General features: G+C 45.2%; 1 protein-coding gene across 3 annotated transcripts; it reads right to left on the bottom strand.

Annotated features, from left to right (window-relative positions):
- Positions 1-6,511: 6,511 nt before the first annotated feature.
- Positions 6,512-20,290, bottom strand: GREM1 (gremlin 1, DAN family BMP antagonist). Of its 3 annotated transcripts, none has more exons than XM_037133182.2 (2): positions 20,230-20,290; positions 6,512-10,510 (listed from the first exon to the last, which is right to left on the bottom strand). In XM_037133182.2, exon 2 carries the CDS (start codon positions 10,507-10,509, stop codon positions 9,955-9,957), a length of 555 nt encoding a protein of 184 aa, XP_036989077.1. In that variant the 5' UTR covers position 10,510; positions 20,230-20,290; the 3' UTR covers positions 6,512-9,954. The 3 variants fall into 3 exon arrangements, with proteins under 3 accessions (XP_036989077.1, XP_036989075.2, XP_036989076.1); XM_037133180.2 differs by lacking the exon at positions 20,230-20,290 and adding an exon at positions 19,693-19,835; XM_037133181.2 differs by lacking the exon at positions 20,230-20,290 and adding an exon at positions 19,053-19,231.
- Positions 20,291-24,803: the final 4,513 nt, after the last annotated feature.

Raw genomic sequence — 24,803 nt, forward strand, 5'->3', positions numbered from 1 at the left:
AGTTAAAAATCCTGAGAGAGTCAAGGCTCAGAGGCAAGAGCGTCAGGAAACAGGTGTCACAGTGACCTGCAGGGCTGAGCACGAGGAGATTGAGTCAAAGTTTGAAGACAGGACAGCTGAACACCCATCTCTTCTCCCATCCAGGGAGGCCAGGTGTGGTCATCAGGAAGCCACAGATTATTGGACATTTCTCTCAGTGAGAGGTGGGAAAATCCCCTTGCTTGACTCTGGGTAGGTCTAGATGGCTTTGCCCATTAAATATGGTGAAAGTGACACTGTGTAGGTTTTCAGGCCCAGTCTTTAAATAATTGGAGGCTTTGATCTTCTTCTTCTTGGAACACTTACCCTTGGAACCCAACCACTGTGCTTTGAGAAGCCTAAGACATGTGAGGAGACCACTTGAAACTGAGCTTCCAGCTGCAGCCAGTATCCTCCGCCAGCCATGTGAGTGAGTCATTTGGGGCATTGACCCCAGCTGAACCTTCAGCAGTGGCAGAAGAAACAGGCAAAAAGAATGGAAAAGGGTTGACCCTGAGAAATGAAACTGAGGAGAGTCAGGTAGGAGAGATGGGACAAGAGACTGATGCTTTTTGTAGAAGCCTTTACCATGGATTTCTTTTCCACCCCTGCATTTACAAGTTACTTTGATGAGGCCTCTTGCCCTCTCAGCATCTACTCCAAGATCCTTTTAGATTGCCTCCAGTACTGCAGAGCAGAGAAAGCTAAACACTCACACTCACCAGACTCCCATGAAGTTATGTTTATAAACCAACCTAGGTTCCAACGAGCAGATACACAACACTGGACTTACAAGCAGAAGCAACCAACTGAGCCAGCAACCATTCATAGGAACTCATAGCTCTGTCAAGCATGAGTGGGGAGTCACTGGGTTCTTGGGCATCTGGGCTGCAATTTCTACATCTGTCCCTAGTGACATAAATAAGAAATGGTGGGTAAGTCCATGATGTTTCCTACAGTAGTCCACGTTGTATAGTGTGTTTTTTCCATGGCTAACTCATTTCTGGACTTAATATTCCTATGTAGTACTCCAACAAGATTCTTGGCTCCCCCAGAGAGTCCATGAGCTACCTAGAAACTTTTAATATACCTCTTTCTGATTAAATGACCTAGAGGAGATTCTGTTGCTTGCAACCAAGAATACTCACTGCCATATTTTATAAAAAATAATAATTTTAAAAATCTGTTATAATTTTTTAATTATCTAGCTTATAAATGTAATTCAAGGAACAATTTCTTTTCCATGGTTTACAGTCCCATTCAAAATATCCTTTACTTCGCTCCTCTGGTATAAATTTTCAAACATGCAAAATGTAGACTTTTCAACATTAATAGCCTCTTTCTGGGCCTTTAGATGGAGAAGTGCAAGGTGGACAAGTGCTGATTAGGTTCATTCTTCCTCCAATTGAAAATCGATTCCAAACTATTGATCAATGAAGAGGATGCCTAGGTTTGAGACATGCAGAGGGGATGGGTAGGGACCAGGATGCAGTGTAACAGGTCTCTAAGTGGCACTCAACGTTGGGTTTCATCTACAGAGTGGTGCTCTGACCCCACTGCAAGGACAGTTCTCCCTGCAATACGTTCAGGTCCCACCTTCTGCAGAACCAGCTGGGTGAGACAAATGATGCAGAGGCAGTGCTCTGCCCACGTCTGCGTCAGAAGGGATCAGTTCACTAGGCTAAAAATAATAACCAATGACATCTAAACCTTTCTTAGTGACACAGATAGAAGATTCTGGGGTCTTAAGTGGCATAAACCCAATACAAGCTAATCCCCAAATTGAATTTATTGATTCATATAACTAAGAGTGTTTTGATTTTAAAATATGACCACAAATTCTTTGACACTTTTCTTTCTAAGAGCTGAAGCCTAAAAACCCTCCTCTCGAATGTAGGCAAACTTAGCGACTTGCTTCTGACAAATAGAATAACATGAAAGTAAAGTTGTGTGGTTCTGGAGATCAAGTTGTAAGAGGTACTGCGCTTCCCCCTGGCTTTCTCTCCATTGCTCACTCTGGAAGCCAGTTAGCATGTTGTGAAGAGAGGTCCACACTGTGAGGAGCTGAGGCCTCCAGGCAACACCATGGGTGTGAGTGAGCGGTGTTGGAAGGGGGTTCTCCAGCTGCATGAAGCCTGTGGGGGACTGGAGCCCCTGCCGACACCTAAACTGCAAACTCATGGGAGATTTTGAACCAGAACCACTCAATTTAGTCATTCCCAGGTTCCTATTAGAATATGTGTGAAATAATAAATGTTTGTTGTTTTAAGCTACTAAGTTTTGGCACAATTTGTTATAAAGCAATATGTAACTAATACAGGATGACTCAGAGTTTGGCCTGACTTCCAGTATAGCTTGATCCAGAGGAAAAAAGCTCTTTCATCAAGATGTCTAATCCATCTTTTGGCTCCGCTTTTCTGCATGTAGAGGATTCATTCTTCAGACTATTTCATCTGTATACCTGGGAAAGATAGCTGTCATCAGGTTTTGATCGACAGGATTACTTTAACTTGTGATCCCAGAAGAAGAAAATGTCTCGTTTATCCCAGTCTTCATATTCAAATATTAAGGAAGATTCTTATGCATCCAGGCTGTTTCAAGCCCACTTCTAAAATGAACTGTGGTGACCCAGTGGAACGAGTCTCCTGATTTCCATCGTGGTCTCAGGTCAAGCCTACACCTGGAGGGGGATCGAGGATGAAAGACACAGTAACAAGAAGCCTGGATGGCAACGTGTGGAATGAGGGAAGAATTGCTTAAAAAAAAAAAAAAAAGAATTTAAAGAAAAGTGATGCAAGAAGTCAAAAACAATAGATATTTACTTCCCATATTTAACTCCTGCTATCACTGTGCACAGTAATAAACTCCTCCACCCAGGGGGTCGGGCCATCCCAGTTTCCACTTGTGGAATGTCTGGGAGGCACTGAACTTCATTTCTAATGTGCTAATGGTACACAAGCAGAAGAGAAAAAGTGCTTTCAATAATAACTATAGAAGAGTTTAGGTAGAATCCTTGTGAGCATCAGAATCTGAGCTTTGTTTTTATGATAATTACAAACAAAATAATTATTTAAAGTATTTGAAATATCCAATTATTTAAACCTTCTTCCCAGGAAACTTGTTGGGGCAGCAGGCGGACGTGGACACTGACCACACAGTGACCACCACCAGGATCCTAGGGGGGGTGGGGCTGCCTTCCCTCGGGCCTTTATCTTTTCTCACGTACACGGTCACGACCAGACAAAAGTGTACAGTTTAGGGATTCCCACTGGGGCGATAAAACTACAAAGACAGGCGAAGAAGACATTACTACAAAAGTTGACAGTGATTATTATGGTAGTGTGGAAAGGGTTAAAATTGAGATGGGTCATAAGAGGAACCTCTAGAGAAAGTGGAAACATGCCTGGTGGTGGTTCGGAGTGTGTTTGCCTTGTAACAATTGTTTGTTGTAAGTTTTGAAATCAGAAAGTGTGAGCCCTCCAACTTTGCACTTCTTTTTCAAGATTGTTTTGTCTGTTCTGGGTCCCTTGCCCTTCCACATGAATTTCAGGATGCACTTGTCCATTTCTGCAAAGAAACCAGTTAGAATTTTGATAGAGATTGTGTTGAATCCACAGAGCAATATTAATTCTTCTAATCCATGAACACAGGAAGTCTTTCTATTTATTTAGGTGTTTATTATTTCTGGCAACGTGTTATCGTTTGCAGTGTACAAGTCCTGTATTCCCTCTGTTAAATTTATTCCTATGTATTTTATTCTTGTTGATGTTGTTGCAAATGGAATTACTTTGTTAATTCCAGTTTTAGATTTTTTTCATTGGTAGTGTATAGAATAAAATTAAATTTTTTATCTTGATCTTGCTGCGACTCCGCAACCTTGATAAACTCATTTATTAGCTCTTGTCGTGATCTAAACGTTTGTGTTTTGCCCCCTTCTTCAATTTATATGCTGAAATCCTAATCCCCATACGTAATAGTATTAGTAGGTGGGCCCTTTGCTGGGGTGGAACCCTGGTGAATGGGATTAGTGCCTTATAAACAAGGCTCCAGACCTGGAAGCAAGCTGTCACCTGACCATGCTAACACCCTGATCTTGGACTGCTAGCGTCTAAAACTGTGAGAAATAAATGTATGTTTTTAGTAAGCTACCCAGCTTGTGGTATTTTGTTGCAATAGCCTGAATAGACTAAGACAGCACTAATACTACTTGTGGATTCCTTAGGGGTCCTACATACAAGATTATGTCATCTGCAAAAAGAAATAGCTTTACTTCTTCCTTTCCGATCTGCATGACTTCTTTTTTCCTTTCTTGCCTAATTGTCCTGGCTAGAACCTCCAGGATGATGTTGAAAAGACGTGGTGAAAGCAGACACCCTTGGGGGAAAGCTTTTAGTCTTTCGCCCTTAAGTAGTATTAGCTGTGGGCTTTCCATGGATGTCTTTTATCAGGTCTTTTATCAGAATTCCCTTATAGTCCTAGTGTGTTGAGTGATTTTATCATGAAAGGGTGTTGGATTTTGTCAAGTGATTTTTCTATAAGACTGTGTGGGTTTTGTCCTTTATTCTACTAATATGATGTATTACATTGATTGATGATTAAACCAACTGTACTTTCCTGGACAAATCCCACTTGGTCATGGCGTATAATCCTTTTTATATGTTGCTGAATTCAGTTACCTAGTGTTTGGCTGGGAATTTTTGCATCTATATTTGTAAGGAATATTTGTCTGTAGTTTTATCTTGTGATATATTTTCTGGTTTTGATTGCAGAGTAATATTGGTCTTGTATTCTCCTCTCTCCTGTTTCTTGGAAGAGGTAGTAAAAAATTGGTATTAATTCTTTAAATATCTGGTAAATTTTACCAGTGAAACCACCTGGTCTTGGGTTTTTCTTTGTGGAAAGTTTCTGACGGCTAATTTGGTCTCTTTATTAGTGTAGTTCTATTCAATTATTTACTTCTTCTTGAATCATTTCAGTAATTGGTGTGTTTGTAGGTATTGCAGACACCTAGCCCTTTATTCGAAGTTTGGTTTGGATGTCAAGACTGATGACGACACCACGCACACACCAGGAGTGTATGAGAAGCTTCATTACTCACATAACAGGGCTTTCAGGGGAGAGCAGGATGGGCCTCCTCATCTGGTGCAAGAGCAGGGAAAGGGAACTGACCTAAAGTTTTTATGGTGGCTCAAGAGTGAGGCTGGGATGAAGGTTTTCACACTCAAACAGGTCCTTGGATAGATAGTTTGATCATCTCATCAGCACCAAGGGAGTGAGAGCCTGGGCTTTCTTATTGGCCTGCCCAGATGTGGGGCAGAAGCAAAAGAGAGAGGAGTGAGGTTTATAAGATATTAAGATGAGAAATGGAGTTAGACTTTTTGTATGCTGGGAACATGCCCATTTCATTTAAATTATCTAATTTCTTGGCATACAGTTGTTTATAGTATTCTCTTATGATCCTTTTTATTTCAGTAAAGTCCATAGTAATGTTCTTTCATTCCTGATTTTAATAGAGTCCTCTTTTACTCCGCCCTCCATCTCCATTAGTCTCCGTAAAGTGTCTCAGTTTTATCTGCTTTCTGTAATCTGTGGTCCAGCCCCTCTAGTAAAATTTTCATTTCAGTTATACTTTTCATCTCCACGGTTTCTATTTGGTTCTTTTTAAAAATAATTTCTCTGTATTTATATCCAGAATTTAATGAGATTTCATTCTCCTGTTTTTCTTTAAGTTTTTTAGAATGGTTTTCCCTAGTTCTGGAATATTTAAAGAGTTGTTTTAATGTCTTTGTCTAATAAATTCAATGCCTGAACTTCCTAAGGAACAGTTCTCCTGTTTTTTTTTCTCCTGTTTTTTTTTCTCCCGTATATGGACCATATGTTTTTGTTTCTTTGCATGACTAACATTTTTTTGTTGAAAATTGGGCATTTTAAAAAATAAAATGTGGTAACTCTTGAAATCAGTCTCTCTTCCCCTCCCAGCCCTGGCTGATGCTGCTGTTTATTGTTGCTTGTTTATTTCTTTGCCTAGTGACTTTTCTTGTCAAAGGTAACTGGCATGTGGTTTAATACTTCCAAAGGCAGGAGCTCCCATCTCGTGGCAGCTCATAGCATTGTCAAATTGCTCTCGTCAGTAGGAAGATCTTCCTTCTACTGAGACCAAAATCTTTCTCCCATTTTTCCCTTGAACACCTTGAGATAAAGTTATTGTCATATCTGGGACAATTCTTCCACTATCTGAAGGCTTCTCATAACCTTTTCTCACTCTTCTCTCTTGCTCCGGGGAAGAGGTTGGCCCATTCCTTTGCGCGCCAGATTTCCCCTGCCTCTGACGGTCCCACTGACGTCAAGTCAGATCTGGAAGGTCCAGGTGGAAGAAATAAATTCCCTTTGGGGTCACAAGGGAGTTGTTTTCCCCTCTCCATTCCCACGAGTGAATCCTTGCACCACCTCCACACTTCAAACACTTCCAATTACACACACACATACACACAGAAGAGGTTCAATTTATTGATTGCTCTTTGGGAAAGGTTATATAGAACATAATTTGAGTGAAATTACATTTTCCTTACAGATTCATAAAACTTTAAACCAAATTAACTTCTATGATCCTATCAAATCCCCTCATCCTCATACACAGCAAAGTACCGCAATTGTAGTTTATATAATCCTCTCTTGTTTTTAAATGATTAAAGCAGACATAATACACAATGCAGTTGATATTAAATATCTTGAGAATGACAAATCAATAGACTACTTTCACTCTTAAGCATTAACTTGTCACTTATAAATGCTCTGCACATACATTTCTCATCTTAGATTTCTCCTTAAAAGGACTTGTGAACTAGTCACTATTATCTGCTATTTGTTTGTACACACACATTGTAAGTCTTCCAAAACAGCATTTAAAATTATTCTTAATATTGCCTCAGAAATGTTAACCTTTAAGGAACATTCAATTTAAAAAAATAATAAAAGCTCAGGTCTTGACTCTGTGTTGCGCGTCCTGACATGTGAAGACCCCGCTGTTTCCCGCTGACCAGGTACAAGCACCCACAGCACACAACACGCTGGCCTCCTCTTCGCTCAACTCGAAGGAAGTCAAATAAAGAAGAAAACAAATGCTGGAAATCACAGTGACCAAAGGATTTGAATTAATAATTACATTAAATAACCATAACTTTTTGTTTAACTATTCACATTCCACACAGTGGAAATTATCCTTTCCTCCAGATTTTTCACTTACATTTTGAACTTTTTTGAAGAACTACAGTAACAAAAGAAAAAAAATTACAGACTTGCAAGATGTGTGTTTTGGGTGTTTTTGTTATTCAATGCCAAGCACAAAGTGTACATCATAAAATTCATATTTGGTGTTTGGCATTATTTTAATTGGAAAGATCTTGATTGCAAATATCTTGCCATTTAAAAAAACATTCTACTATAGTAATGAAAAAACATATCACATCATTGGTGACTCCAATACATTATGTAACAGATATGGCACTTCGATAAATCTTGGAAGACACACCGTACTTGTGTTAGTCTTAATACAGGCACAGTAAGGAAAGCAGGCAGTTCCTTCTTTGCCTAGTGCTGTGTTTTTAGGGCAGTTACGCCGATTATCCCAGTAAAGTTCATTTTGAGGAAATTCTCTTTACTTCAGCCAAATTCGACTTAATGCAAGACTGCGGTACACGCTACTAAAAGATTACTGCTGCCAACTTAAGTCATCTCTTTTTAAAATACAGTTGCATGCTTGTGGCAGAGTTAAAACAAGAGGAATTCAGTGTCGGCTGGTTCTGAATGTCTTTTTCCCCTCTCTGGCATGGTTTTACATTTTCAGGTCCTTCCCCTTTCTCTTCCTCTCTCCCACCCTCAAAATTCTGGCTTAGCATTTGCGTGCTCAGTTAAATCCATTCCGTGCTGTACTGTCGGATAGAAAGCTTTGGGGCAGGGGTGTACAGTGTATACAAAATGCACCAACAAAGTGTCTGCACAAATTTGCCTCGTGTAGTAGGACCATCAGTAGTGAGTTTAAAAGTTTTAAAATTAGACCCAATATTTTGGGTGTTCAAAATAACTTCTGCCTCAAAGTATAGTTCCTGTTCAGTTGTTAATGGGAGAACACTGAACCAAAACAAAAATAATAGAAAAAACAGCCTCTTAAGTTGCAATGAATTTTTAAATGCTGGAGACTTGAAGAGCAACTGAAATGCAAGTCAATGGTGTTTGTTTCCGATGTCACACCTGACTTGGCTGGTGAGGCTGAGACGGTATAAAGCAGAAGCGTTGTGGGGAGAGGGGCGGTTTACGTATAAAACCTCAGGCTTGAGGAGAACAGGTTCGCCAAACCCAAAATGCAGTATGGTTCACCCACACCACACTTTGGCCATTAGATAAATCCTAGGTAGGTGTTGCCAGTAGCCCAAGTTCAACTAGAGGCCAGTCTCTACTGGTAGGGTCTGGACAGTTCCAATGCTGTATGAAGCCCACCAGCAGTAGGGGAACCACTTATGAAGTCAAATGCTCTGATTTCTTACCCAGAGTTTCCCACTAGACCCTCAGAGGACAAAGGAGGAAGAGGAAGTCATATTCTTCGTGTCTTCTCCCAGATATTAACCTACTCCTTAGCCAGAGGCAATCTCCTCTATTTCCTTACTCCCCTCTGCTCTCCAGCTGTAACTCCTATCAATGGCTAAAACAAAGAGACCCCAAATATACTACCAGCTAAAATGGAGCAGGCCCTAAACGCTCTCTTGTTAGCCTGGTTCTTCACTGTCAGGTATACGGAGCAGAGGCAGAATCTTTACAAAAAAGGATGTGGCTCTCGGAAGCATTACGCAGCAATAGTGCACTGGGGAAAAGATGATTGGAACCGAGCAAAAGAAATTAGGGCCTTCTGCTTACGAGGTCTTTGTTCTTTTCCTACCCCTGTGTAGGGGGTTCTGGACATCTACTGTCCACCTGAGGGGCAAATTGGGAAGGGTCTGTTTTGGCTTAGCTCATTCACTTGGTTCTGAAACTGGCAGGGTCAGTATTGATGTTTTAAGTTTGTATTGGATTCCAGCTAGTTTCAGCAAATCAGAGTGACAGCCAAGGTTAATGATCTTATATTTTGCAATTTCATTTCTCCTCTGTTCACTTGGGTTCCATTACATACCAGGAAAAAAGTTACTAATGCAAGGGTCTCACTGTGTTTTGGGTTGGTCTTGCAAGACCCTGCACATCTCCCTAATGAATTCTGGTGGGTCCAATTGCTCCTCATGTTCAATCCCTCTCTTCTCTCACTCTTCCACCTTTCTTACCCTTGCCTCTACCGCCTCCCCCAGAGTCTGAAAGTTCTTCCAGAAATGGGAAACATTTACACCCATGGTCAAGTGAGGTCATTTAGAACCCTTGGCAAATAGGAGATTAGACTGAAATACTCACTGAGATCCTAAGAAGGGGCTGACTATGGAAGGGAGGAGGAAGGCAGGAAGCAAGCACAGGCTGAGAAACCTTTTCCAAGTCTTATACAGCACTAGCACAGGTCTCCTCCCTCGGAGCAGGCTCTTCCGTTAACATTCATTCTAAAGAGAGATTCTGGTCCCTAGGAGGGCACATAAAAGACAAAGGCAGAAGCAGAGCTCAGCCCTGTGCCTTTTAAATGTGCCTTGGGTGGAGTGGGCTTTCTGTGCCATCCCCTATGGAAGCAGGTTCATGAAGGTAATTAGAAGTGCCCCCTAGCAGAGACTGTGTTTCCTCTGGTGTCTGCAAACAGCCACAGGCACCTATGCACACTCATGCACACAAACTAAGCACTAGCAGGCGCCTGTCAGGAGGCAGCTGGTTGTTCTTCCTGCCTCTAGGGTTAAGCCAAGTTCGAATCAGGTTGCTTTAGGTCTCGTTCTGGGCCCACCTGGGGCTGCATCCCTAGGACAGGCGGGGTGCCCAGGCTTAATCCAAATCAATGGAAATGCAACGACACTGCTTCACACGTGTCACCCTCTTCTTCTTGGTGGGTGGCTGTAGTTCGGGGCAGTTGAGGGTGACCATCATGGTGGTGAATTTCTTGGGCTTGCAGAAGGAGCAAGACTGGAAGGAGCCTTCCTCCTTCCGGATGTGCCTGGGGATGTAGAAGGAGTTGCACTGGCCATAGCAGAAGCGGTTGATGATGGTGCGGCTGTTGCAGCCCTCCTCATGGATGGTCTGCTTGAGCGGCTGGGTTTTGCACCAGTCTCGCTTCAGGTATTTGCGCTCGGTCACATGCAGGGCCTCCTGGCTGGACTCCAGCACCTCCTCCCCAGGCATGGCAGTGCCTCGCCCTTGGCCCCGCCCCCGGTTCCTGGAGCCAGGCTGCTGGGGAGACTGAGTCTGCTCAGAGTCATTGTGCTGGGCCTTGTCTGGCGGGGGGATGGCGCCTTGGGACCCATTCTTTTTCCCTTCAGCAACTGGCAGCAGGGTTCCCAAGAGGAGAAGCAGGGCTCCCACAGCGTAGGTGGTACGGCTCATGCTAAAGGAGGGAAACAGAGAGGGAAGACATGAAAAATAGATAAGTTAATTAATTAAAACATTAATATTGCTGTGTGCTACATTACAGCATTTCAGTCAATAATGGACTGCAGATACAAAAAGTGGTCCTGTAAGATTATAGTGGAGCTAAAAATTCCCTTCTGCCTAGTGACATTGTAGCCGTCATCACGTCATAGCCCAATACATTACTCACGTGTCTCAGGGGTGCTGGTGTGAACACACCTACTGTGTTGCCGGTGGTTTAAAAGGTGAGCACACACCATTATGCACAGCCCATCACATTGACAATGATACGTGACTAAGTTTATGCATCTACTGTACTGTTTTTATTATCACAGTGCATTCCTTCTGCTTACGAAAAAACGTTTGCTGTAAAACAACTTCACACATCTTGTGTTTACCGTGTCTCTTGATTAAACCATTCTCTCTTGTGCCCGATTTAACCTCGTGCCGTTCTGTACAATAACACGCTGCGTGGACGTGTGCCCTGGGAGGAGGAGGTTGTGCCGTCCGACCCAGAGGCGTAGCAGCCTGGACCATCTGGGTTCGTGAACTCTGTGATGTTGGCCCACGGACAAAATCGCCTACTGCATCCCATGGTTAAGCGGTGCTTATAATGGCAGCCAATGCTTTATAAAGAACTGTTAAATATTTTATGTGAAATATTTCATTTGGTTTCCACAGTATCTACTATGAATTGGTACTATTACTCCTACTCTCTGACTGGCCCCCAGACTGTGAGGGAGCTTGCCCAAGATCACACAGCGAGTCCATCAGGATGTGAGCTCAGCAAGGGCCCAGCTCTTCATTGCCTGTGCTCCCCCAGGAATTTCTTCCCAGCTTCTAACGGTGGCTACATTTGATTCTGTATTGTGGTCACTTACTGTATCATTCTTTTAAAAAACTTTTTTATTCATCAATGTTAGGGAGAGAGAAACATCGATTTTTGTTGTTCCACTTACTTATGCATTCATTTGTTGATCCCTGCACGTGCCCTGACTGGAGCTTGAACCCACACCTTGGAGCACTGAGAAGACACTCTAACCAATAAGCAGCTTGGCCAGGGCCCCTGCATTCATTCTTGTATTTGTCAGTATTTAATAAGTTCCTGCCATTTCAATGCCAGATTACCTTGTACCTCTCTGGGGAAACATTTTCTATCTTGCTTTATAGCAAAGAAGACTTAGCCTCACTGCCCAGAGGGCTTCACCTGCCAGGAAAGTCTCTCAGTCTTTCCCCCTGACCAGCCTCAGTGCTTCCTGAACTGGGCCTCATTCACTCGGTTGGACACTTCTGAGACGTTTACTGTCCTCAGGCATCGGGAGGAAACTGGTGGGGGGACCAGAAAGCACTTGACCGAAGGGAGAACACTTCACAAGAAGAGCACCAGCCCAAAAGTCATGACTGAGTTTCTATTTGAAATGCTGGAGCAGCAACTTGCCATCTGACTGGAGGAAAATTCCATTACTTGTCAATAAATGACTTCATTTAAGCAAAGCTCCAAAGACCTTATCTTCCCAGATAGGTCATTCAGATCCAACTTGATGTAAAAGTGAAAGCAGTTTGAGGACTAACCAAACGTGTGACAGTGCTGCAGACAGAATGAATTGTTCTGCCAGGAAGATCTCATAACTCAGCCTTCTGCACCCCTCACTTACCCTCACTGTTAAACTGAGAACAGATATTCATTATACTGTTCTTTCCATAAAAATATACATTTTTCTACTTTCGATGGTGAAATATGTCATTCACATATACATGGGTGCATGTATAAAATTTAGAAGGCAGAAAATAGGCACAAGAGACCAGCTATGTGCAAATATTTACATTAATATATGCCACACACATGTTGAATGTACTAGAGACTGTGAGCTTTGGGGCATGGGTCTGGACTTAGACAATGATGAAAGAGGGAAATGGCATATAGACAATGACCAAAAAACTTAAAAAGTGGGGAGGCAGAGGGAAAACTGATGTCTGCCCCCCCCAAAAAAAACAGTAAAACAAGGATGGAGGGGGAAGAAATAAATGGACTAAGGAATGTAAATCAGAGAAGGCAGGGCAGACAGGAAAGGAAGAGGAGGAGTGGGAGAATAATATTTTCTAAAGGAGGGTGCAAGAGAGAAGCATCATGTCCTCCGACAGAGCTTCTCAAACGTGACTGTGCAGACAGTCTCCCGGGACATCGTTAAAATGCAGATTCTGATTCAGGTGGTCTTCCTTGCAAGCAAGCTTTGAATAGGAAGGCCTGTAGCCCTTGGAACCATGGGGCACAGAGGGACTTATTAAAATGCGAAAGGACTTTCTTTTCCAGGAGAGCAGTTTCAGATTCACAGCCTCCCTCCTTAGACCATCACACCAAACCTGACCTGGACCTGAAGCCTCGCCTTCCCCGGCCCCACCACGGTTTCCTGACACTCAGCACGGAGCTCGGAAGCACCCATTCCCCTGCTCTCTTCTGAGCACCAGCATTACAGGTGATAACCACTAAGTGCAATTTAATAGTAATCTCATCATGCCCCACCCAGGAACTTTACAAGAGGGTGCTATTAGCTAGCAGAGCAATTGCTTTTCACAGACAAAAGGCAGCATGGGAATCTACATTCTTTAAGGGACATCCTCTGTAAGTAAAGACCATGCAACCCTAAGGATGACGTCAAATTAAATGAGGATAATTAAATATTGAATGTAAAATATCCCTAAATGGCACCCTCTTCCCAACATTAACCTAATAGTTTTGGGCAAGTTCAAGTTTGGAGCTGATAATGTGACATTTAGCTCTCTGCTCTGACTGTAGACTCCCTGGCTTTTGTCAGTTTATGTTACAACATCCCTGTTCTTTAAACAGAGCCCTTTTGCCTCAACAACAAAAAAATTAATTCCCTTGTTTTGTCTTTTAAAAAATCACTCATGAGAGAAGTTCAGTTATAAAACAGTGCTGATTTTCTCCAGAGACCGGACAGCTTGAGTCGTGACAGTTCGGTCTCCTCAGCAAATGCAGGGGCGGGCGAGAGTGAGTTCACAGTTGGAACACAAATAAATAATACAATAATTAATAAATAATATAAGAATAAACTCTGTCTTTTGTGTACTCACAACTGTAAACGCAGTTTTGCCCAGTTTCTGCTATGGATTCAGTTCAGTGTCCATGGACAGGATCTGAACTAAAGCAGTTTCTTTTTCTTTCTTTCTTTCTTTCTTTCTTTCTTTCTTTCTTTCTTTCTTTCTTTCTTTCTTTCTTTCTTTCTTTCTTTCCTTCTTTCTTCCTCTTTTCCTCTCTTCCTTCCTTCCTTCCTTCCTTCCTTCCTTCCTTCTTTCTCTTTCTCTCTCTTTCCCTCCTTCCTTCCTTCTTTCCTTTTCAAACTGATATCAGAGGAAGAGAGAGGAAGAGGAAAGACACACAGAGAAAGACATCATTTGTCGTTCTATTTATTTACACATTCAACAGTTGCTTCTTTTATGTGCTCTCTCCTGGGGTGCAGCCCACAGCCCCAGCTGATCAGGGATGACACTCTAACCAACTGAGCTACCCAGCCAGGGCAGTCTCTGCCCATTTCAAAAAGGGGCACATAAGACAGTCCTAGGCCTACACCCAAGGTCTTCCCTATCTCTCCAGGACAATTCAGCCCTCCCTTAGTAAGAGGGTCAGAGCCACATCCCAGAGGCCAATCTGAGACTGACTGGGAATGTATGTTGACTGCATGTGACAAGTTCACATAGGAGGCCATCCCCTCCCACAAACATGTATCTAAAGATGTCACTTTTTCCTGCAGACCAACGTAGGGCCTTCTTTGCGCTCAGCTTTTACTTCCTGGCATTTTCACATCTGTAATTAAATAAATACCTAATCTGAGAGTCACAAGTGCTCATTCATCACTTTATCCTCAGTGCCTGGCACACAGTAGGTGCCCTTAAATAAATGATTATTACAGACCACATTGATTTACAGAATTCCCATTCTTGGCCTTTTAAAACACCTTCCCACAGACCAAGGAGCAGCACAGCCAGTCATGATCCTTTGGTTCTTTCCCTCGGCACAGCGAACTCCTTCCAGTCTCGGTGAACCCCAGACAGCCGCCTCTCTTTACCTGACCCCACGTGGAAACCTGTGGGGTTTATTTTCTAATTGAAGCTGCTGTTTTCACCATGGCAAAAACCAACAATAAAGTGGAAAGTCGAAAACTGGTCGATTGTGGTTTTCAGCTTTCGTTTGGACAGACTTCCCATGGGAGCATGGGAGCCCCATAAGCCAAAGGAGTCTAGAATGACAGGCTGTTTTTTTGTTTTTAATAAGAAAAGTAAATTTGTCTCCAAATAAGATTTATTGGATGTGGAAAATATTATGAAATGGTTTCTTGTTTAGAAAAAGCCTGCTCTTCAAAGATCTTCAGCATTAATGGTGAGGTTTTGGAGTTTTTAAACCTTATTAACTAGTTATTCGGAGAGGAGTGAAACCCACCTTGTGGAATGTCAGTCCACAGAGACCTCAGCTGCTTAGCCAACAGCAGTTCGGTAAGCAGTGCTCGGAGGGACTCTGCTCGTTCCCCCTGAGTAGGGTGAGGGGGTGAGCACTGGAAGTCATGCCAGAACCACTGGTCTATCAAGTCATTGTGGTCCATCCCCAGCCTCCCTCCACACCAGACTGGCCACGATGACTCAGTGAGGAACACAGGACGGTTTTGCTCTGGAAATCCCATTTGTGCAGCCACCGAATGAGCTATGGAGGAAATGTCCTAGCCATGGAGGAAATCAAGAAGATGTGAATTCCTTAAGGAAGATTTTTTTCCAAATCAACACCTAGCAGAGTGCCCATTATCAAAACTCAACCCAAATGCTAATCCTGATTTAGCTTCCTATGAATTATCACCCATGTCCAACCACGAACTGCAAACATTTTTGGTGATTTGCATTCACGGAACGGTCCACTCATGCCATTAAATTAAGGCTGCAAGTCATGGATCCAGGGTGTGTAATGACACCCAGAGACCTCCCTCAATTTTCCTTTACAGACAGTATTCTTCCTTTCAAACCCTGCCTTAATTATCACTGAATGCATTTCCCCTCTAAGTGATGGGACCATATTGTGAACTTTCTCTGCTCCTGTTCCCCACCAGCAAGACCCGTCCCACCCCCACCTTTTTTCCCCTTCATGACTGCCTCCCTTCCCTCCATCCACTTGTCCCTCCACTCCCACTTGTTCTCTCAAAGCAGGTCTTTTTTACCTGATGCCATCCTCCATGTTTCCCTTAGTGATCAAGGGCAAAGGCCTGTATGTGAGCTAAACCGGGCTGACCACCTCTCTCCTGTGCGGGCCATGGTGATTTATTCTAGTCTCCACAAAACTTGATGACTATGCCATGTAATTCTGAGAATCCAAATAAAAATGCTATGTATGACTTGTTTCCAGTGTTCTTAGTGTCTTTGGGAAAATTTAGGCCAGTTCCTTTCCTCCCTCTTCTTGCTGTATTTCTTATTTTAGCTAACTGACCTGCTTATCATCAGTTAAATAGAGTGTTCGGTGGGAATTACAGTGAAGAGGAATGGTCAGCAAGCCGATGTCTGCGCCTCAATGCCTGATCAATTCCTCCTGGTGAATAAAGTTTTAGAAAGACATTCAACAGTCACAGCATCAAGTTTTTCTCCCAGCATAAAAAAAAAATGGAACTACCAGCAAATACTCAAGTGCAAGCCAGATCTGAGAATACCCTATTCCTTTTTCTCAGGGCTAAATCTTTGAGAAGGGCAAGGTTATTTTTATTTTGATCTTTTCCTTTTATAAAGATGCTCAACTTTGAAAAATTAAGTAGAGCATTTAAGAATATACTGAGCTGATTGGGTTTTTTCCAGGCAAGCTGTATAAGAAGAGGCGGCGTTTGGCAAACTGGTGGACCGGGACGTCGCATCCTGCACATGCTTTTCTCTGCTCACCTCTACCTCCTTCCCTTGAACCCATTCAGGTTAAATCAGGCTGGGGCCTAAGGTCGCACAGGACAGAGAAAAGACCACCTAAGTTAGGCATCCCAGGAGCTCTAAGCTCATAGGAGGGGTGTGTGTGTGAAGGTAACGATTGTGTAGAATTCTTGTGGTTAACAGGAAATAAGTTAGAAAGTAATAAATATTAAACGTTCACTGAGCAGCATGATGGAGAGACAGCCAAGTTACACGTTCTGTCTTGTAGTGAAAGATGTATGCATGTCGCCATGTGAGTGGGATTTAGGATTTAATTTTGGAGCCACCTCTAATATACCCTGGCGCTGTGGAATGTTACTTCCTCTCCCAATACACCGCTGATAATAAGAGTCACCTATATTTTTAAACCTTGACTACGCTAGGTTAGTATGCTAAATTCTGAGCAAATCTTATTTATTTTCCACAACAAAATGTGAGATAGAGGATATTGGCTTTATTTTACCAATCAGGGAATCCAGATTCAGAAGTTCGGAATCTGCCCAAGGTCTAACGGCTCCCAAGCAGGAGAGCCCAGGTTGGAGTCCAGTTCCATCTCTCGCCCAAACACGTGTCCTTAAGCACTGGACTGTGGACACCCAGCACGGCATTTAACAAGGGACTTGTTTCTAATGCCATAAAGTTTGAAGAATACTTGAAACTCAAGTAATTATCTTTTTTATGTTCATGTTCACTGTGGAGAAAATTCATCTCAGGAATCACGGTTGGACTCTGCTCTTCGAAGAGCACACGTTAAAATGAAAGAAAACTCCGTGCAGACGTATGACATGGGCTGGTGAGACCAGTCTGACCTGTGCCTTCCAGCGGCTGCTCCCGTCGCCTCCCCTACCTCCTCCCATACTCCCCTCCATATAAGGCCTGGGTTTACCTGTTCTTTACTCTGTGCTGGGACATGCTCCACAGCTTCGCTCTTGTTGGGAGAGGGGTGTGTGGCACAAAAGTTCTTGGAGTTATATTCTTTTTAATACTTAAGACTGGGGGCTTCAGTTTAGAGACAAGGCAAGAAGGCAATTCTCCTTCAGAGATGCAGGAACTTCGTTAAGTTTCTACTCTCCCCTGGATAACCAAGCACTCCCCTAAAGACTGTTAGCCAACTTGGATTCCCTATAGATCGTGAGTTACCAAAACATTTCACTCAACATGAACTTTCAGAAAACGGGAAACCTGTGAAATTACAAAGTTTACAAAAGACTTTAATTTCTAACTGACCCAGAGGTTAAACACACACACACACACACACACACACACACACACACACACACACAGACTATGGAACTAAAGAACCCTGAAATAATCAGTTAACCATCAGAGTGTGCAATTTATTCAGTGACAGTAATCAAATTACTTACCCCTGTAGACCTGGCTGTGCCAAGAGAAGATGATAATCCATAGTTTTCTTGAGATCCTCCCCTCATTGCTTTGAAAAATCAACCCGTTCAAGTCCCTATGCCTCCTCCCCCACTTCCAGGGGGAAAAAGAAAAGAAAAAGAAGAAAGAGGAGAGGGAGCTGGAAAGCCCTGGGGAGAAAGAAGACTCCTCAGCCTGGGACGGGGTTATCTTAACCTCTTCTCTGCTATTTATTTAACTTGTGTAACAGCCAGAAGGAAGCCACTACTCACGGGTCCCTGGGACAGTTTAAATCCCTGGTAACCCACTTAACACAATATATTATTTTAATCAACTCTTGTCCGGGTAACATCTCGAAGGGAAACTTAAACAGAGGCGTACCCCGCTCGGATCTGCACTTTCCAGCAGGAGATCCACTTTACCTACCAATGGTCGCCTCTCTGCCCTTGCACCATTTTTTAAAGAGATGTTAACCCCTAACGTTGAGGTTATATTTCTGTCTAAAAGAGCCTGGGTTCGGAGTCCGCGGGGGCACAGAAGGCGGCAACCGGGTTTAACTGGGAAGGACAGTGAGGCCGGCTCTGCGCGCGCGGGAAGAGCTTTATTGCAAAGCCTTGGTCACCTCCAGTCTGCCCCCCGCTGTGCCCGGGGACCATCACTGTTGGCGCCGAGAAAAGCCAGGCTGGGACACCCCCCAGGTAGAGCTGGGATCCGAAGACAATGCCGAGACAAACCGGGGGCGAGTCTGTACTTTCCAAGCCTAATGTCTACAGATGACTGTGGCCGATGAGGCGACAGCCCCGAAGCCCAGAAGCCCTCGCCCTTGCTCCTAGACTGTGGAGAGGTCAGCGGTGTGACCTGGGAGGAAGGAGAGAATGAAGGACGTCCGAGCCCGTGACCAGCCTCCAGCCGACAGTCCCGTGTGGCCCGTCGCTAGCGAGGATCCGCAAGGCGCGGCGAGGTGGGGCCTCTAGCACACAAACTAAGGGGGGCCCACGGAAGTGGGACCCGACGGGTTGTCGCTGCTGGAGTCCGGACGTCCGAGGTTCAGCCCGGGCGCGCGTGGGACGGAGAGAAGCCTAAAACAGGGAAGCGAGCGCCCACGAGTGCGCAACCAGCACGTGGGCGCGTGCGGTGTGAGCACTAGGGCACTGTGGAACCCGCACTCAGGACCGAGAGCCCCGCTCTTGCGCGAGTCTCCATCTCACCTTGAGGATGAGCAAATGGTCCCAATCGCTGATTCTCTCGATCGATCCTCCAGCTCACGGTAGAATCATTAACGGCACTCCCATGGGAGCCCCGAGAGTAGCCTAGACTCAGCGCCCCGCCTCAGATACAAGGGACCCTCTCAGTGCGACAGGCCCCGCAGTGTGCTGCGGGGCTGCAGGTCCCCGCTGCGCCCCGCCGCTTCCGCCCGCTGCCGGCGCCCAGCCGCCGGGGACTCGCGCCCTTGCAGTGCAGGCGCGGTTGGCGCCGCAGCTGCTACGCGCACTAGGAGCACGTTAGTGGGGCTCTTGGGGGGGGTGTGTGGAAATGGAATGCAGAGCCTTAGCTCTTGCTCCTGACATCCTCTTTCCCAGCCTTTCCCTTTAAACGGTACAAGGCGAGATCACGGCAGCCACAACCTTGGCAGGAAAGACCCCGCAATGACTCTTCACGGCTCACCCCGGAAAACCGCAAGGCCTCGGTCCATCCGCAAGCCTGGCTGCCGCGCCTCTGCACCCACCGGAACGCAAGAGCCGTTCTGCAAACCTCTGCGCGCGCAAACACACACGCGCGCGCACCCACACACACACACACACACACACACACACACACACACACCGGGACCCGCGCCTCCGCCCTCACCTGTCAGTGCGGAGGGTAGTCGCGGCCGGCGCTCTGGACGCGAGGCGCGGTGTGCGGCCGCCGCCCGAGCCGCCCGGGCTGGGCGCAGGGTCAGCGGGACAGAGAGTAACGCGTTGGCTGCGCACTGGGTCGCCCGGTCCGCGGACGGCGCACCGAGTGCGGGGCATCGCGCCGTCTCCCGTTTAAAAGCCGGCTGCCCAGCGCGGCGCCGAGGGCCGCGCCTCTCCATTGGCCGAGAGCCGCCGCCGCCGCCGCGGGACCCGCTATCCGCCCCCTTTCCCGGTACTGCCCCCGCCCCCGGCACCCCGCCTGCCTCCCCGCGGGGTCCCCTCTCCGCTCGCCTCGCCTCTTTGTCTGCTCCCCCCGCCCAGGCCGGCTGGGAGAGGTCACCCCAGGGAACCGCTCCTGGAATGCACAGCAAATCACATTTTCCGCTCCCGTTGTGGGGGGAAGCACGGGAGGAAATCCCCCCCAGGCTCCCGGCCCCTCTTTCCTCCTCCGCCCCAGGCCTGGGCTTTTCTCTCCCCGGGTCCGCACCTCCTGCGTCCGCCGCGCGACGGGCTGGGTCGTGGAGACCGCACGGGGAAGAGCTCCGTGGGACCGGGACAGATTGGGCGATTCTTTCGCCGTGGAGGGACCAGGGCTGCGGGATGCTCCCGTGGAGCGGTCGCCGCGGCTCCGCGCAAGGCCCCCAGCTTCGGAGGCGCTGACCCCGCGCCCCCGGTTCACCCGGGCGGGCCCGCGGGCCGCCGTCAGGAGCCTGTCGCCAGCTCGACACCCCCGGTGCCGCGTCCGCCACGGGTTCTTTCGGCTCAGAAGCTGGAGGCCTGGGCTGCGAGTGCGCAGAGAGGAATAACGGGGAGACGGGAGAGGAAACCTAAAAGTATCCTCAAAAGTCAGCTTTTCCATGCCTAAACCCCTTTAAAAGGGGAGAGGACCGTCGCTAGGAGAGGAGGTTTTGTGTGGCATGTTAAAGATTAATAAATCAGGAAAATAAAACGTCAGACGAGGAAATAACTTCCCAGAAATTTAAGACAAAACCTCTGAATGTGAAAACCGATGTCACATTTCGTATTCATTACTGAGAACACGAAGAATAGAGGCGAACATACCAAGAACATATTTTTCGAAAGATGAGCGAACATTTTTTATTTGTCCTTTGAGCTTGAAAATCGGTTCCTAACAGAGGCGGTGAATTTTCTGTGGAAGACAGAACCCGCGAAAAATCAACCCGGCTGGAAGGTCTATTTGCCCACCGCCTCCCGCAGACGGGTCAGATGGTGGCTTTGAAAAAAAGTTTGTTATAGAAGGAAGTTTGAAGGTTTCTGCACTCACTGACTAAAGCAAAATAAACAAAACAATGAAACCCATCAAAAGGTACTTAAGAAACATTGGTGATTTAAGTACTTGGCTAAGAAAACAAAACAAAACCTTCAAATAAGAAAATTGCTCCCCCCACCCCGTCCCCCACTCCCCGTGTGGGCAAGTGTTAGGCCGGTGGACAGCACAGTGAACACTTACTAGATGCTATTAGGACCTGGAAATGGATTTTTCAAAATAAATGAAACAAGAAGGAAATACACATTAATTCTGTATTTAGAGGATCTTCGTTGTTTGAATGTTCTGTTGGTGGGAACGGCAGTTTCTCCCGTGAGCTTGGTGCTGCACTTCAAATGATTCCCGTAATTTTTGGTTAAATCTTCCCGAGAGCCATGGCTTGCGTTTGCCTGCAGGATGGGAGCATTCAGCAGGACTCGAAGATGTGTCCCGGTGCGGGCGGCTGCAGGAGAGGTCAGGACTCCGAATACGCGGAGCGCGCAGGCAGGGAGCAGTCAGCCCAGCCCACCACCGAACTGTCCTCTCGGTGTAAACTTTTCCCCCAGAGAAAAGGGGACATATTTTGCAAATCCCTTAACTCGTTCTAATCTAAGAACCGATGCTTGAATCGCTTGTTTTCAAGATTCATATAAGCTCCTCAGGACCAAATGACAAAGAAACGGCTAACCTGCTGAGTTGGAAGTCCTTGTTCCGGAGCCCTGACTCTGTGGCTTTGCGTATCTCAGTCGGTATCACTCGGTCTGGTCCTCGGGGCTGGTAATCACTCTGGTCCCTCTTCAGGAGGCTCCTGGCACCACGCTCCATGCCACTGAGACACTGCGACCCTTCCCTCCCCACCACCGCACGCCTCTCTACCCCGTTGCACTGAATCCTTTTCCTGGTCACTTCTCTCTCGGCCACTAGACTGTAAGCTCCAGGAAGGCAGAGACTTTGCCTGTCTTTGCCACTTTGATTACATGAGAATGTCTGACATAAAATTAGGATTCAATACAGAGTTGTATTTTGGGCAAGTTCAGCACATCCCCACTAATCAGGACCGGCAACGGAGCGGGACCGCGGAGGCTGTGACCACAGGAGGGGGGTAAACACAGGCCCTCTCCTCACGGCTCATTGTCTAGTTTGCTCACAAATATTTAGATAGATGCCCAAGCTTTTGGCATCCTATTTGTGTTTCCACGGCACTCAAGCAGTCATTGCAAACCATTATCCAATCAGGAGGAAGGCACAGGAGTGAGAGCTCTTCAGCCCCCTTGAACCATAATCACATAATTGAAACCTGCCCTCAGTAAGAGGGGAAAGAAGTAGGGTAATTCCATGCAGTCGAAGTTAACATTGTAAACCTGAGACCTGAACAAGGGTCCATAAACGATAGACTGCACTTACAGAAAGGACTTTCAAATGATGAGACTGCACTGAGATGTGTAGATCCCGCTCAGCTACTGGCTTGTGCCAGGAAAAGCCCGTTTCTCTTGATGGCTCACCCGTCTGTTCCGTGTGTCCTAGTCTGACACCCGAGACGCTAAGACGGAGCCGCTCTCCAGTTCCCGGGGGGGAACCTCCGAAGGCCTTCTCAGGGAAGTTTTCCTTAGAGCTGCCCAGGCTCTTCGTGGCTGCTCAACCTAATTGTGAGGCTGTGTTTGCCATCTAGTGTTTTTTCCCCCTTTGAGCCCTTTATTTGTTATTTCCCCTCAGATTTATTGGGGTATAATTGGCGAGTGAGCACTGCATATATTTCAGGGGTACAACAGGATGACTTGAGGTACATGTCCATTATGAAAGGGTGACCACCGTCAGCCTCATTAACACAGCCATCACCTCACAGAGTGGCCCTCTTTTGGGGTGTGGTGAGAACATCAGATCTACTCTCTTAGCAAACGTTCATACCACACAGTCCTATTAACTAGAACCAGGCTCAGAACTTACTAATCTTGTAAGTGAAAGTGTGTGCCCTGGACCAGCCTCTCTCTGTTGCCCCCACCGCCCAGTCGCTGGCAACCACCGTACCAAGAGTTTGATCCTTTCAGATTCCACACAGTGAGTGAGATCATGCAGTGTATCTCTGATCTGTATGACTTGTTTCACTTATCATGAAATCCTACAGTCCACCCATGCTGTATGAAATGGCAAGATTTCCTGCTCTTCTAAAAATGAAAAATATTCCATTGTGTGTGCATGTACATATGTACATATATGTGTGTGTACATTGATGTGTATATATAGGTATATGTGAATATATGTAGTTATGTGTTTTCTTTTTTAAAGTTTTTATTGGCTTTATTGGGGTGACATTGGTTAAGAAAATTGTATAGCTTTCAATTGTGGAACTCTATAACACATCATCTATATACTGTGTTGTATGTTCACCATCCCAAGTCAAGTTTCTTTTTGTCACCCTTCATCCCCCCTCATCCTCCTCCACCTCCTCCCACCTGCCTTTTCCTCCCGTAATCACCACACAGTTGTTGGTGATTGATCCCTCACATTTTTCACCCAGCCCCAAAACTCCCTCCCCTCTGACAGCTGTCAGCCTGTTCTCTGGGAGTCTGTGTCTATTTGCTTTTAATCTATTTTGTTATTTATTTTGTTCCCCAGATTTCACATGTAAGTGAAATCATACAGAATTCGTCTTTTCTGTGACTGGCTTGTTTCACTTAGATAATGCTCTGTCCACCCACGCTGTCACAAAGGGTAAGATTTCCTTCCTTTTTTTACAGCTAAGTAGTATTCTATTGTGTAAATGTACCACAGCTGTTTTTTTTTTTTAATCTAGTCACCTCCTGATGGGCACTTGGAATGCCTCCACATTTTTGGCTATTGTAAATAACACTGCAATAAACATGTGGGTGTATATATTCTTTCAAATAAGTGTTTCAGTTTTCTTTGGATATATTCCCAGAAGTGGAATGGCTGGATCATAAGGCATTTCCATTTTTGATTTTTTGAGAACATTCCATCCTGTTTTCCACAGTGGCTGCACCAGTCTGCATTCCCACCAACAGTCCATGAGAGTTCCCATTTCTCTATCATTGCCAACACTTGTTTTTTTGTGGATTTAGTGATGATGGCCATTCTGACAGGTATGAGGCAATATCTCATGGTGGTTTTAATTTGCATCTCTGATGATTAGTGACTTTGACCATCTTTCCATGTTTGTTGGCCATCTGTATGTCCTCTTTGGAGGAGTGTCTATTCAGATCCTTTGCCCATTTTTTCATTGGATTGGTTTTTCTTCCTGTTGTTGAGTTGTATAAGTTCTTTATAAATTTTGGGTATTAACCCCTTATCAAACATATTATTGGTGAATATGTTCTCCCATTCAGTGTGTTGTCTTTTCATTTTGTTGATGGCTTCCTTTGCTGTGCAAAAAACTTTTTAGTTTGATGTAGTCCCATTTGTTTATTTTTTTCTTTTGTTTCCCTTGTCCAAAGGGATATATCAGAGAAAATATTGCTAGGAGAAATGTCCAAGATTTTACTGCACATGTTATCTTTCAGGATTTGTATGGTTTTGAGTCTTACATGTAAGTCTTTAATCCATTTGAGTTTATGCTTTGCATGGTGTAAGAAGGTGGTCTAGTTTCATTTTTTTACATATATCTGTCGTATTTTCCCAACACCTTTTCCCCATTGTATGTTCTTGCCTTCTTTGTCAAATATTCATTGACCATAAAGGCATGGGTTTATTTCTGGGCTCTCTATTCTGTTCCATTGATCTGTATGTATATTTTTATGCCAGTAACATACTGTTTTGATTATTGTGGCCTCATAGTGTAG

The sequence above is a fragment of the Artibeus jamaicensis genome, unplaced genomic scaffold (genome assembly GCF_021234435.1).
Source record: "Artibeus jamaicensis isolate MK-2021 breed Jamaican fruit bat unplaced genomic scaffold, CSHL_Jam_final contig_1132, whole genome shotgun sequence".
Lineage (NCBI taxonomy): Eukaryota > Metazoa > Chordata > Mammalia > Chiroptera > Phyllostomidae > Artibeus > Artibeus jamaicensis.

Excerpts from the sequence above, each read along its gene's own strand:
- GREM1 (XM_037133182.2), bottom strand. The coding sequence starts at position 10,509 with ATGAGCCGTACCACCTACGCTGTGGGAGCCCTGCTTCTCCTCTTGGGA.